At 37.3% G+C, this 13,044-nt stretch overlaps 1 protein-coding gene across 2 annotated transcripts in view; it reads left to right on the top strand.

Annotated features, from left to right (window-relative positions):
* Positions 1 to 6,671, top strand: part of LOC5573302 (1-acyl-sn-glycerol-3-phosphate acyltransferase delta) — a 39,614-nt gene extending 32,943 nt beyond the window's left edge. For both annotated transcript variants that reach the window (XM_021842953.1, XM_021842954.1), the window contains exons 3-5: positions 3,619 to 4,148; positions 4,204 to 4,561; positions 4,626 to 6,671. In XM_021842953.1, coding sequence (XP_021698645.1) covers positions 3,619 to 4,148; positions 4,204 to 4,561; positions 4,626 to 4,756 — 1,019 coding nt within the window. In that variant the 3' untranslated portion in view covers positions 4,757 to 6,671. The remainder of the gene's footprint in view (positions 1 to 3,618; positions 4,149 to 4,203; positions 4,562 to 4,625) is intronic.
* The last annotated feature ends 6,373 nt before the right edge of the window (positions 6,672 to 13,044 follow it).

The following is a 13,044-nucleotide window of genomic DNA, read 5'->3' as shown; positions in this document are numbered from 1 at the left end:
CTGACTAGGGATCCTACTTAAAATTTTGTCAAAAACTCGCATGGTATTCTGTCAAAGTCCCACATACATGATACATGTATACCTATGTGGAAATTTTAAAAGAGATTTTGTAATGGACATTGTGGCCTGGTTTGTGTGATAATATGAATAATAATTATGTGGAATCCTACTGCTTCAATGTGAATCAGCTCAGAATCCAATTATTGTTGAAATCTATTTACCCCAATTATCGTTTTGAACGCACTTTACTGAAGAAATTGACCAAACTTTTTTTTCTGCTAGTGCACAAAATACTTAAATTAGAATTTCACTGTTGTTCGCGGCTTCTTTCAAAAGATTTGTGCATTTAAAATTTTGGTCCAATATTTCATTTGTCTTCTTAACTGTTTCGCCTTAACTTTGAATTTTTGTGTCGGGATCTCCAAATCATTGCTGGAATTGGAAAGTTTTTATTTAATGTACATTGATAAGTCTGAGATTTGTCACAGGTGTTACGTCTTAACTGGGACAGAGCCTGCTTTTCAGATAAATGTATGGTGACTCGTTCTTTGTGAGAGGAATGGTTTATTGGAATGAGCAACCAATAAAGGCAAAAAAATCACTTGGAAGGATGTAGAAAATGTCTTCACTAGAATACTTTATCAGAGACTAGTTTTATTCCAACTTGCTTAAAAATCTTTACGTCATGTTCCAATAAAACTAAACTAAGTGGTGTTCTTATGAGCACTTCCGCAGTTTTTACTGAAAGCTATACTTGTCAATTGACCATTTTTTGCATTTGGATTGGATATCGTGTGGCAAGCACGAATATATTCCATGCCCAGGAGAATATAGGTTTTGAACTAACAACCCTCATTGTAGCTGCGCGTTTTTCGCTAGGACTATCTAGGCCCCATAATTTGCATTGTCATGTTTAGAGTTTTTTAACTGTCTCTTTCTCGAGCAGAAGAAAATATCTACTGAATACCAAATTGAGGTATTCCATATCAGATAATTTCCAATACTTACAACCTTACAACCTTACAAATGAGGTATGAATGAGCCCTGCATAAGAGGTAAAATACCTCAAATAATACCTTCATCATATTCTACAAATACCAAGCTGATAACTAGATCAGGTATTGTAATACCTAAATAATACTTGATGGATTTTCATATAAAAGTGAAATTTTTCAATACTAGTTCAATACCTCCAGCAGTCCTCAATAGCTGTCGAATACCAAAATGAAGTATTTTCAATTGTTTTAAACATTTTTTTTCAAATACCATTATAATACCAAAATGAGGTATTGATAACTGAACAATACCTAATTGTGGTATGATACCAAATTATGGTATGCATAAGTTATTGGCGAGTTATTCTTTCCTCCTCGGGTTGAGTGACCCCCTAATGAAATATGTCTCTTCTAAAATTTTACAAATTATGGCACGCATTTTGGCGCCCCCTAAAGGCTGGCGCCCTTGGCGGGTGCCAACCTGGCCAATAGCACGCTACGGCACTGTTTCTGCCTTTCCACGTTCTGCCGGATCCCTTGCTGCAGCATGACCGCCCGCGCTGCATTCTTCTCCTCCAGCATCTGCCTACATTCCTCGTCGAACCAATCGTTCCGTCGAATACGTTCCATGTACCCGTTACGTACGTTGTACGTTGCTCTCAGCTACATCGTTGGTGGCTGCTTTCACTGTTCTCCAGCATTCCTAGGGAGGGGCTTCATACAGCGCACCCTCTTCCGGTAATGCAGCCTCGAGGTGCTGCGCATATGCAGTCGCGAAATCCGGTTGCTTAAACCGCTCTAGGTAACACAGGGGCGGCCGTCAGTACCGTACGCTGTTAAGGCGAAGTAAGCCGTCATAGAAATTTGTACACGTCGTTGATGATTGTTGCTAATTAATCTCACGATTTCGAATCAAACTAAATCAGTTGGTTTTGCACTGACACAGCTGAAAATACATCAGCATATTTTATACATGTTAGCGCATACAGTGATACATTTTCAAGTCAATATAAACTATCAAGACTGATTTTTATCACTTTGAAATGTCATTGTTGCCAAAATAAATGACGGACTACTTAGCCTTAACGACGGATAGTTTTGGGCGCAGTTCAACCATCACCAGATAGTGGTCAAAGTCGATGTTAGCGCCATGCTAGGTCCTAACGTCGATAATGTCGAAGAAGTGCCGTTCATTAATCAGTACGTGGTCGATTTGTAATTCTGCCTGCTGTGATGATCTCCAAGTGTATCGGTATGGAAGGCTGTGCTGGAAGTAGGTGCTACGAATGGCCATATTATTGGAGGCGGTGAAATCAATTAGTCGTAAGCCGTTTTCGTTCGCCAGCCGGTGAGCGCTGAACTTAGTCTTAATTCCTGCTCCTGGCCAACCTGAGCAGTTGGATCTCCTATGATGATTTTGCCGTTATGGCTTGGACAGCTGTCGTACTCGCGTTCGTCAATACCATCATCAGTGTTTCCGGAGTGAGGGCTATGCACGTTTAGTATGCTGAAGTTGAAGAACCGGCTGAGGTGCCTCAACTTGCACATTCTCTCATTGATCGGCCACCACCCGTTCATGCGCCTCTGCATATCACATATCACTATAAAAGCTATTCCCAGCTCGTGTGTGTTGCCGCAGCTCTGGTAGATGGTATGGTTACCTCTAAACGTTCGCACCATTGATCCCTTTCAATACACTTCCTGCAACGCTTCGATGTCCAATCCGCGGTCTTTCAGCAAATCAGCGAGTATGCGTGTGCTCCCGATGAAGTTGTGATTTACCGTATATTCACGTACCGAGCTCCTTTTACGTCGCTGTGGTCTTCTCCGATTGTCCCGGTTCGTATTCTCCCGTTGATTATTCGTTGCTTGACTTTTTACGGCTGCCCTGACACCAACCCCCTAGATTTCCGGAGGAGCACTCCCTTTAAATGTTCGGAGGGCCATAGTGCACAGTTTAACTTATAGTCCTTCTCTGGCACTCGGACGATGATCAGCCGCCGCTGACTTGGGGAACAGACGCTGTTGTGAGCCTAATAACGGAGTAACGCTCTAGGTTTGCAAAAGCAAACCCGCCTTCACTATCAGCATACGACCAAAGTTCCCACCGGGGTTGGTTATCCGATCTTCCCTAAGGTTGCTCGTACCCCGGCCAGTATCACGAGGAGGTAAGCATAAGAGTTGCTGAGCTGGAGGCCAAGGACCACACAATTTCTTCAGATACGCGATGTACAAATGGTACGCCATGCCCAGAATTTACCAACCGAGGTGTTGCAATATTTAGTATATAGAGTTGCAATAGTGATTCTATGTTTATGACGAGAAAACCACAAAATTTGTGATTTGACTGAGGTTAATGAATAGTATTACGTTTGGGTAGGAATTTAAATTTAGGTTTTTTTTTCTGGGACTTAGGGTCGATAGCAGGGTCTTATTAGAGACATGAAACAGATAACCGTGTAAAATGACACATTCTGAAATACTTTCCCAATAACAATAATAATTACGGAAAAACAAAACTCATGGTGATATGGTACAAATATCAAATTTGTGTACAATCTATTAGATTAAATAATGACATGTCTTATTTCAATTGCATTCAATGTATTCTAAATTATTCTAGAACTGGTTTTCTTGGCTGACTGGTGGTCTGGTTCAACTCTCTACATCTACATCAGTGATGAAGATCTCAAACATTGTGGCAAAGAACATGTTCTATTGTTAATGAATCACACCTATGAGGTTGATTGGCTGGTAGGATGGATGTTCTGCGAAAAAGTAAAGGTCCTTGGCAACTGTAAAGCGTACGCCAAAAAGGTCATTCAGTACATTCCAACCGTCGGATGGGCATGGAAGTTTGCAGAGTTTGTTTTCTTGGAACGCTCATTTGACAAGGATAAAGAAATCATCGGGCGCCAAATCAAAGAAATTATGGATTACCCCGATCCTGTATGGCTCTTGTTGAATGCAGAGGGAACCCGGTTTACTGAAAAGAAGCATGAAGCGTCGATAAAGTTTGCTCGCGATCGTGGAATGGTCGAACTAAAACATCATTTGATTCCAAGAACCAAGGGATTCACTGCCAGTCTTCCGGAGTTGCGAAACAAGAGTACCATTCTAGACATTCAACTGGCGATCAGCAAAGACTCACCTGTGAGTATATATTGGATTTAGGGTCAGTACAGATTATGAATTGACTATGTTTCAGGTTAAACCAACGATTTTCAATATTTTAAACGGAAAACCAATCGAGGCACATATGCATATACGCCGTATTCCCTTCGATCAAGTGCCGGAAGATGAGGGACAAGCGGCTGAATGGTTACAAGAACTGTTCCGTCAAAAGGATGTTATGCAAGAAAGCTTCCACAAACATGGTGATTTCTTTACCGGTTCCAACGTTACCAGGAAAGTTCCCGTAAAGTTGCATCCCAGGTTGCACACTTTAATCAATATGGTAGCTTGGAATGTACTAACTGTGGTTCCAATGATCTATTACCTGATCCAGCTGTTGATTAGCGGTGAAATCATGTACTTTTCCATAGGAGCTTCGATCCTCATTGCTTGTAAGTTGGAATTATGCACATTAATAAATATTCATAAATTCATCAATATTTCTTTCTGATTCAGTTTACGGCCTCATGGTAAAAGCAATTGGAATGTCCAAAATCAGCAAAGCATCATCTTATGGTTCGGAGAAGAAGAACGGACAAAGTGTCCATAACGGACCATCCAGCAACGAGACCACCAAAAATAAATAGAAACGGTAGCTCTTTATACTTATGTACTTGTATGTAGTAGTATGTACATCGTTGTATACCTTATTGGGCAATTTGGCCTCTCGAACCCGAACCGTAGCTTAGCTAACCTTTTTCCAAAAACATATTTTTTTCAACTTTTGGAGTTGACTATTTTGCTCCGGAAATACTGCGGAATTAAGGCTTCCGAAACGCACGATCATGCGTTAGGCAACCAACACCGTCATGCCAAATTTTTGCTAGATATTTTTGTATGTATTTGCTTTGAATGGACCCGTTAATAAGCGATGATATGCTTAAAGTAGTGTCATCAGAAGAAATCATTATTTTTTAACGGCATACGAAGAATCAGTGACGGATGTACTGGTTTTACTCATTTTGTCCTTGACATACCTAGGCAAATTTCCCTATACAAAAATAACGTAAGTAACGATTGTGTGGTTATAAACTCGAGAAACAGGAAACCCGAACAACTGAGAGAGAATAATCTATTTATTACCATTTTTCGGTGAGATATAGTTTATTTTGTGCAGTGCACTTGTACACTGCAAGGTATTGGAGAAATAATACAGACAGGCAGAAACATTGTAGTCACTGGATATATCGACTATTCAGCCAGTGAGAATAACTCAGTACAAATTTTACCACCTACCCATGCGATTTCAGTTGCAATTGTTAGCTTACCACCCTGAAGAGCAGATATTTGATATTAGTTCTCGCATAAAGCTGTATCGCTAACGTACTAAGTTCGAAAAAAAAAACGCAGAAAACTTTTACAACCATACAAAATGCAATCTAACAACAATATTATTATTTATGCAATTCATTAATAAGCAACATTTCTTCCACAATGGACAAGACTAGAATTGAAAGCCAAAACAGGCACAAATGTTGAGCTTCATTATCAAACACAACTGTTACGCACAAGTTCAACGTCATAACTACCATTAAAATAGAGAAGAATTTTCAACAATGATTATCAATGATATTATTGAAAACTTGGAATAGAATTTTCTTAGCTCAAATTATGGACAATAATCGAAACCTATTATTAGAAATAAGTACCGTAAAGGGGCGTGATTAAGCACAACCATGACTCTAATTCCGCGCATTTGGAAAACAAAAAATTCCGAGAATTTAGAATATTGTTAATTTGATTTAATTATCATAAATTTCGTGGAATTTTGGGCAAATTGCGTTGAATTAGGCAACGTGCTGAATTATAGCAATCAACGGTAGAAAGACAAATTCCAAAAGCAAAACGAGGGCTTAATAGGTCGGATCCCGGTCGGAGAACTCCCATAAATGTTCGTATTTTTTCCTAATTACTGTCCGTTCGGTCTCTAAATCTATTAATACTACGGTCCCAGACGAGTTTTATAGTTCGTAGTCTCAATATGCTCAACAAAGTGACAATTCAAGTTGACGGTTATTCGTTTGACAGAACAGATCATGATTTTGTTTTCATGCAAAATTTTTTGGGTTGTCTTTATTTATGCGTTCATTTGTAGTAATTTCCCAATTGAGTTACATCAAGTTATGCCACATCGATTACAAACGAACTAACTTTGGAAGGCTGATAAAAACAATAAAATTAATCAATTTTGAATAATATCTTATTACCATTGTTGATTATTCTGCTCCTAAACATAAAACACACCATAAAAGGTCATTCGTGCAAACCATGAAGCCAAGCTTCCTTGTTAATCGTCATTGTTTGCAAAAAGAGTTGAGGGAGGTTTTTAAATTACATAGCTTACTTTAGTTTTCCGTACGTACTGTTAATTAAGCACTCTCTTATACATAGCAGCTAATACCTGGAATCGGCCAATTACAGCGACAGAGCGTAAACCAAGAAAGTGAATGTCTAAGGTTGGCAAAATAAAAACAATGTTTTAATCTGTTAGTAGAAGTCGAACATGGCGTTTTTCAAATACGTAGAACAAAAAAAGAAAGCTATAAAAAACAATGTCAATTAATTTAAAAAAATATATATAAAAAGTCCATTCTGTTTGCTTGATGATATGGACAAGTATCCTTACACAGTATTACAATGAGAAAACTTAAGCTGGCCTGGCTGACCACGGGTTTGTATTTGTGTTTCGTATATCATCATAATTAACTTAAACATAGTTCATTAATCATTACATTCGATTTGAAGGGCTCAAACGCAAAAGGGTGTAAGGTGACATTTTGATCGGTTATGAGTTAAGTATACAGTTAAACCTCCATGAGTCGATGTTCCATGACTCGATATCGACTCATGGAACCATACTAAAAGCGAAAGTGCATGGTTACTGTGATGGTCCCTCGAAACAGCTTTCCAAAGAATTCCTGTTCCATGACTCGATATTTCCGTGAGTCGGATGGTCCCTTCAATGTCGACTCATGGAGGTTTGACTGTACTTAAGTAGGTTGACTACTTTGTAGATGTGTATATTGGTTGTACAATCTGTATATATCGAAAACTTTCACTCTTCCATCTTTCATTCCTGGAACCAGAAATCGACATTAAACCATTCCCCTCTCTTCGCATTACATTATGTATTATTTTGATTTCCAAATACTATAGAATAGGACAAATAGTATATAATGGGCAGACAATTCGTGGGCTGGATGAGGAAGTCGTGGATACTAGTTCGGACCTGGAGAATCATTCATTCTTCCCCAACAGCTCACGGCGTCTGAAAGTCAAACCACTAGACAGAAATCCTAATATCAATAAGGAGAAACCGTACGACATGGCAAGTCCTGCACTGGTGGTGACTCTAAATTATAATACATACATAAGTACAATTGTTGTTCAATTATGAGACTATGGTAAAAATTCCAGATTGAATACACTTACTTAAGCCTTTTGTTCTACTAATTTTGACTCTAAGTGATTTTGTCAAAAAATTTCTGAAATTTATCAAAGGAATCTGCCAATAATTATTTAAGGGGCAGGATCCGTCATTGTTTTCAGGATTTTCAAAAGTAGTTTTTTCGTTCAATATCAGGAAAATTAAAAGAAAAATGTATTCACTGTATTCTGCTTTCCAACCAAAACACAATGAATAAATTTTCATCGAATAATTTTTAATTTGGAACAGAAAAACTGATTTTGAAGTTTTGATGATGACGATGATTACGATGACGGACCGTTGAACGTTAAGAGAAGTCTTCCATGCTATCAGCCATAAGTGCTTCTGCTTCATAAGCAGAAGTTCATGACTTCAATCCCAGGCCCGTCCCATTCCTCGTACGTACTTGTATCTATCACTTGCTTCTATCTTCCGCTCCTAATCGATCACACATAAACTATTCGTTCATAGCAATCGTTAGAACCAGAAGCGGACAAAAAACTGTTTCCCTTCGCTTCTATTATTCCATCATTATAGCACGCTTTTCCTTACGCTTGATGCATAGGCAGCCTGCTAACCAAGAACAAACCTGCACTTTGCTATAAAAATACTTTGCCCCTATACCTTTCCGTATGAGCTGGCGTAGATGCAGGGGTATATCCGGTCTACTGTGTACCAGTTTTAATGTAAAATCGATTCCTCCCATTCCCCTCATTGATCTGCATTCTGATGTGGCAGGCGCAATTGTTCCACAAAAATAAAAGATCATCAGCATTTATACACTGAGGGTGTCTGTTAGTCCCAAGCAGTCATCTGGTTGGCTCCTTGTGTAAGTATAGCTGATTTGGTGATATTGGAGTAACAATTACAGGCGGCCAATCAACTTCAAGCTCCTATAGAAGTTTCCCCAAAAATTCCCTAATTAATTCATACAGGATGTAGACTAGACTAGATTCCCTGAAGCATTCCTTTACGGATTCTTCCAGCACTTCATACAGAGATTTCTTCAGCAGCTTCTCTAGTAATTCTGTCGGTGGATCATTCAGTAAATTATTTTGAGACTCTTACAGGAGTCGCTTTACGGTTTCTTCCAATAATATTCAAAAATTTCTCTTCAAAATCTTGTTGGGTGTTCAATTTCAGAAATGGCTTCCTCAAAGATCCAAGAATTTATGAAGAGATCTTTGCGGGAGTTGTCTCAATGGTTTTTGCAAAAAAATGTTCAGTTATTGCTCTCAGAATTTCTACAAAGATAGCATCAGATTTTTTTCTAATTTTTTCCTTAAATTTACTTGAATACTTATAAAATGCATTAAAGCACAATCCCTAACGGAAAACTTGTAGACATTCATTAAGAAATCCCATGATAATTTCCTTGAAGCAATCCGTGGAGGAATGGAAATGCTGGAGGAAGAAACGCTGGATGATATCTTATATCTGGTAGAGAATGCGGACAAATGTATACATTATTTTTTTGAGTAATCCTTGAAAGGAATTCAGATTGAAAGTAACTGGAATAAGTTCATAAGACATTGTAAAAGAAAATTTGAAATACAATCTTTAAGCAATTTCTGGCCTGTTTCTCTGAAAAATATTTCCAGAAGTTCCTAAAAACTCAAGTTTCTATAGTTTCGAAGATATTCCTGGAATTCTGGAAGGGATCTTATGAGGAACTCGTGTAGGATTCATTTGAATAATTTCTGAAAAATTTCCTTTTGGAATTTTATCAGAACACTTACACAGCGTAACAAAAATGACATTTTTGCGTGTCTCAAGGATCAAATTATGTGTCTCTAGTAGATTTGGGGTTGCTGAATCTGGTGCCATTCTCCGAAATGTTCCAGCACGTCACAATTTTTAGCTACGGGTCGCCAAAGTTGTATAAAACACTGGTTTTATTCATGTTTACATGAAATTTAAAGTACGATTTATCAATTTTTTTGTGATCTAATCCGCCAAACATGCAAAATAGAACTTGAACTTTCATTTCAGACATAATTTGCTTGAAATTGCGCGATTAAATTTCGCCTCAACCGATTTTTTCAACATGCTTGCAGTCTCCATACAAAATTCTTCGTTTCTTCTATATGGCAAAATACAACAATTCTCTAAACCATCAAAAAATAACTTTTCCGCATAGAAAGTATTACAAACTTTGATAATAAGTATTGTTATACACATAAATTTTGAATTCTGTGGCAAATTAAGCCAATATATTACCTTAAAAGCTGGCAAACTTGCATGCAAGTTGGCTGAAATAGTCATTTTTTTGCATTTTCAACAGTCAATATCTCAAAAATTAGACGTGCTATGATATTTATGAAAACGGCAATGGATTCAGCAACCCTTAATTAAGTGAATAGCGGTATTTTGGTGCTGGAGACAAAAACGTGTTCCGCAGTGTTATATTTTAATAACAATTCTTTCTATTCGATCAGGACATTTATTTCTAACGAATCCGTGTTTGCATTCCCGCAGAAATCCTAAAAACAAGCACTCGAAAAAACTTGGGGCATATTTTTGGATAGTATTGCTGTGTGTGTTTGAAATGCAAATATCAAAAGCGGGAACACCAAACTCGGTAAGATTTTTAACAAGGAAGGCGAAGTCAAAGATGGATTTTCTTTGCTAGGTTGGCGGTGATATGGATCATGATTACTAAGTATCCTTGGTAACTGTGTTACCGCGATTGAAGCGCAGTTAGACTTGGTTTGCACGTCAAACGCAAACAGCAATACAGTGAGAAATGAATACTCGGAGAATAAATTTTGGGGAATTCATAGACCAATAATTGAAGGAGTGTTCAACAAAATCCTTGACTCTCTGGAAAATTTTGGGAGGAATCCTCAAAATTGTTCGTGAAGGTGTTCTTAGCTAAAAGACACGGACACCGCCTTCAGCCGTTTAGCTGCACAGACTGTAACTTAACACTAAACAAGGGACAAGCATGCTCCGAATAACATTCCTGACGAAAAGTTTCATTGGCAGAAGCGGGAATCGTACCCGATACGATGACACGATGCGCTTAAATGCCTGACGACACTAACCGCACGGTCACGAGGCCCACACAAATTCGTGAAGTGAATGTAAGAAAATCTTCAAAATAGTTTTTTGGGGAATTCTTGTAGGTATTTTAGTGAAATTGCTTATAACTTTATGAAAAACTGATGAAATTTAATGGAATCTAGATCTGGAAGCATTCGCCATTTTGTCTAGTTTTAGAAACTTACTTGGCCCTGCAAGTCGGCCACCGGATACCGGAGATGTTCCGAATTTTTCGAGGTCATGTCCACATCACTTTTTTTGTCGCTTGTATTTTTCTGCGGTATGAAGTTGTATAGATATTGATAATTTTCCTTTAAACTAGAACCAATCAAAAATTTAATGCCAGCGGATGCATTAAAATTCGTTTGAAATCTTCCGAAATCTAACTATTTTCGTAAAACTGGTTCCAGAAAATATGGTCAATCTTGTCTGTATTCCTAATCATGTGAATATTATCCGAAACTGTAAATAAGTGGGCATCAAACTACAAAATGATGCTTCTAGGAGCATACTCAGAATCATTACATGCACTGATCACTCTATAGTAGGTCCCAAATGCCCTGGGGGAAATGGCCAATTAGGAGCATATCTGGAACCATACCAATATAGGTAAGGTACCGCGGGGCAAGTGGGTAAATGGGGTAAGTGAAAACAATTGATATATTTCACTGAATATGTGAAATAACGTTTTGAACTCATGCGTAAACCTTTGAGGCCATTGAGAACAGTACGATAGGTAAGATATTTCTGAGATTTTTCAGCCATTATTGCATAATAGAGCGAAAAATTGTTAACCTGTCAACTGTTACTCCGTAACAAGTTGGCAGCGTACAATCTTATTTTAATATTTTCAGTGGAAAATAGTTGCGGAAAATAATTTCCTGTACCACTTCTTAGTTGTCCTCTGTGACAGTTTCAAACTGCAATAAAAAAAGTTTTAGAATTAATTCGACGTAGACCTAAAAATAACTAAATTTAAACACCGTCAATTTTCTTATCAGGTGGGGCAAGTGAAAAGTTTATCATTAGAGATTGAATTTGTGTCTTCTCTTTAAGTCGCCATAAGTAAACATGGTTCGCAATTATCATAGAAAAACGTAACGTGCTGATAATTCAAAAAACACTATACTCAAGCGTTAAAAGCTATTAGAAATCATGGAACTTATCTAAAAGATATTGCCAAACATTACAATATTAATATGTCTACTTCGGGCAGCCAATTAAAAGGAAGACGTTGACTGAAAAGTTGCAATATTAGAGAACACACGGAAATCTCGTGGAATGTCTATGTAAAGCTAGTTCAAAACATAAAAATGGGATATAGGTCTATCCACATAAAAAAGATTCTAAATACGTTATTGAAGGATTCCGTTTGATTTCTCCCGAAGAGTTATCCGACGTCATATCCGACTTTCTCAAAAACAAATAACGAGCGGTGGGAATTATACAGAGCATAAATGCTGTCCTATAATGTAAGAACTAATATTGGAAATGTTGCAGTTATAATGTTGTCGAATCATTTCAACTAACATAACTGAACAGAAGAAAATTCAAGTGAAAAGAATAACATTTTCTTTGTTTACATATTACTTATGTTATTGTTCATTGGGAAGCCTTAACAAATGTTAAAGCTTATAGAAATCGTGGATATAACTGTTTATTTTTGAATTGATTATTCAAAACGGTAAACTTTTCACTTGCCCCACTTTTGGGGCAAGTGAAAAGTAAAGAGACATTTCTCGAAAACTTATTCAAACAGACTCAAGTCAAAAAAAGTAAACAAACTTACTTTATCGATTCTAAGTGTTTCGCAGACGAAATTCTACACATTTCGCTCTGAACCAACTTGATTTTTCATTTTAAGAACGATTAATATCCAGATTTACAAAACGACGAAAGAAAGATTTTCAACTTTCGCAACCTAACCACTACTTTCACCGCTCCGCTGTATGGAGAGCCAAAGTGACTTAACCACGAATCAATACAAAATACTACTTGAGTCGATTTTACACTGGTACAAAAACGACGCATGTAACTGAATAAATCGGCTTATCATTTTGTAATAAGTTTTTTGTGGGAAATAATAGGAACTCCCTAGTTCTTGAACGTGAGCATATTGTATGCAAAATTTATGCTATGTACACGGCGAAAAAATGTTAAAACTGCGATTCAATTAAAAACAGTTTTAGAAGACAGGTTGTTATTCTTTTGAATTAATTTTCTCAAAATCGCATGAAAGTTACTTACGTCGATTTGAAAAAGTAATCGAGATTTTTCAAAAACTTTTCTGTATTTTTTTCTTTAATTTTTCATAAAAATCAATTTCAGCATGCTGCTTATATTTGGTGGGAGTCAAGCTAAAAAATATACATGACCTCATTTGTTTCAATTTAAAGTCTCTAG

The sequence above is a fragment of the Aedes aegypti genome, chromosome 2 (genome assembly GCF_002204515.2).
Source record: "Aedes aegypti strain LVP_AGWG chromosome 2, AaegL5.0 Primary Assembly, whole genome shotgun sequence".
NCBI classification, from domain to species: domain Eukaryota; kingdom Metazoa; phylum Arthropoda; class Insecta; order Diptera; family Culicidae; genus Aedes; species Aedes aegypti.
The sequence above is the reverse complement of the archived record's forward strand: the minus strand, read 5'-3'. Positions and strand labels throughout refer to the sequence as shown.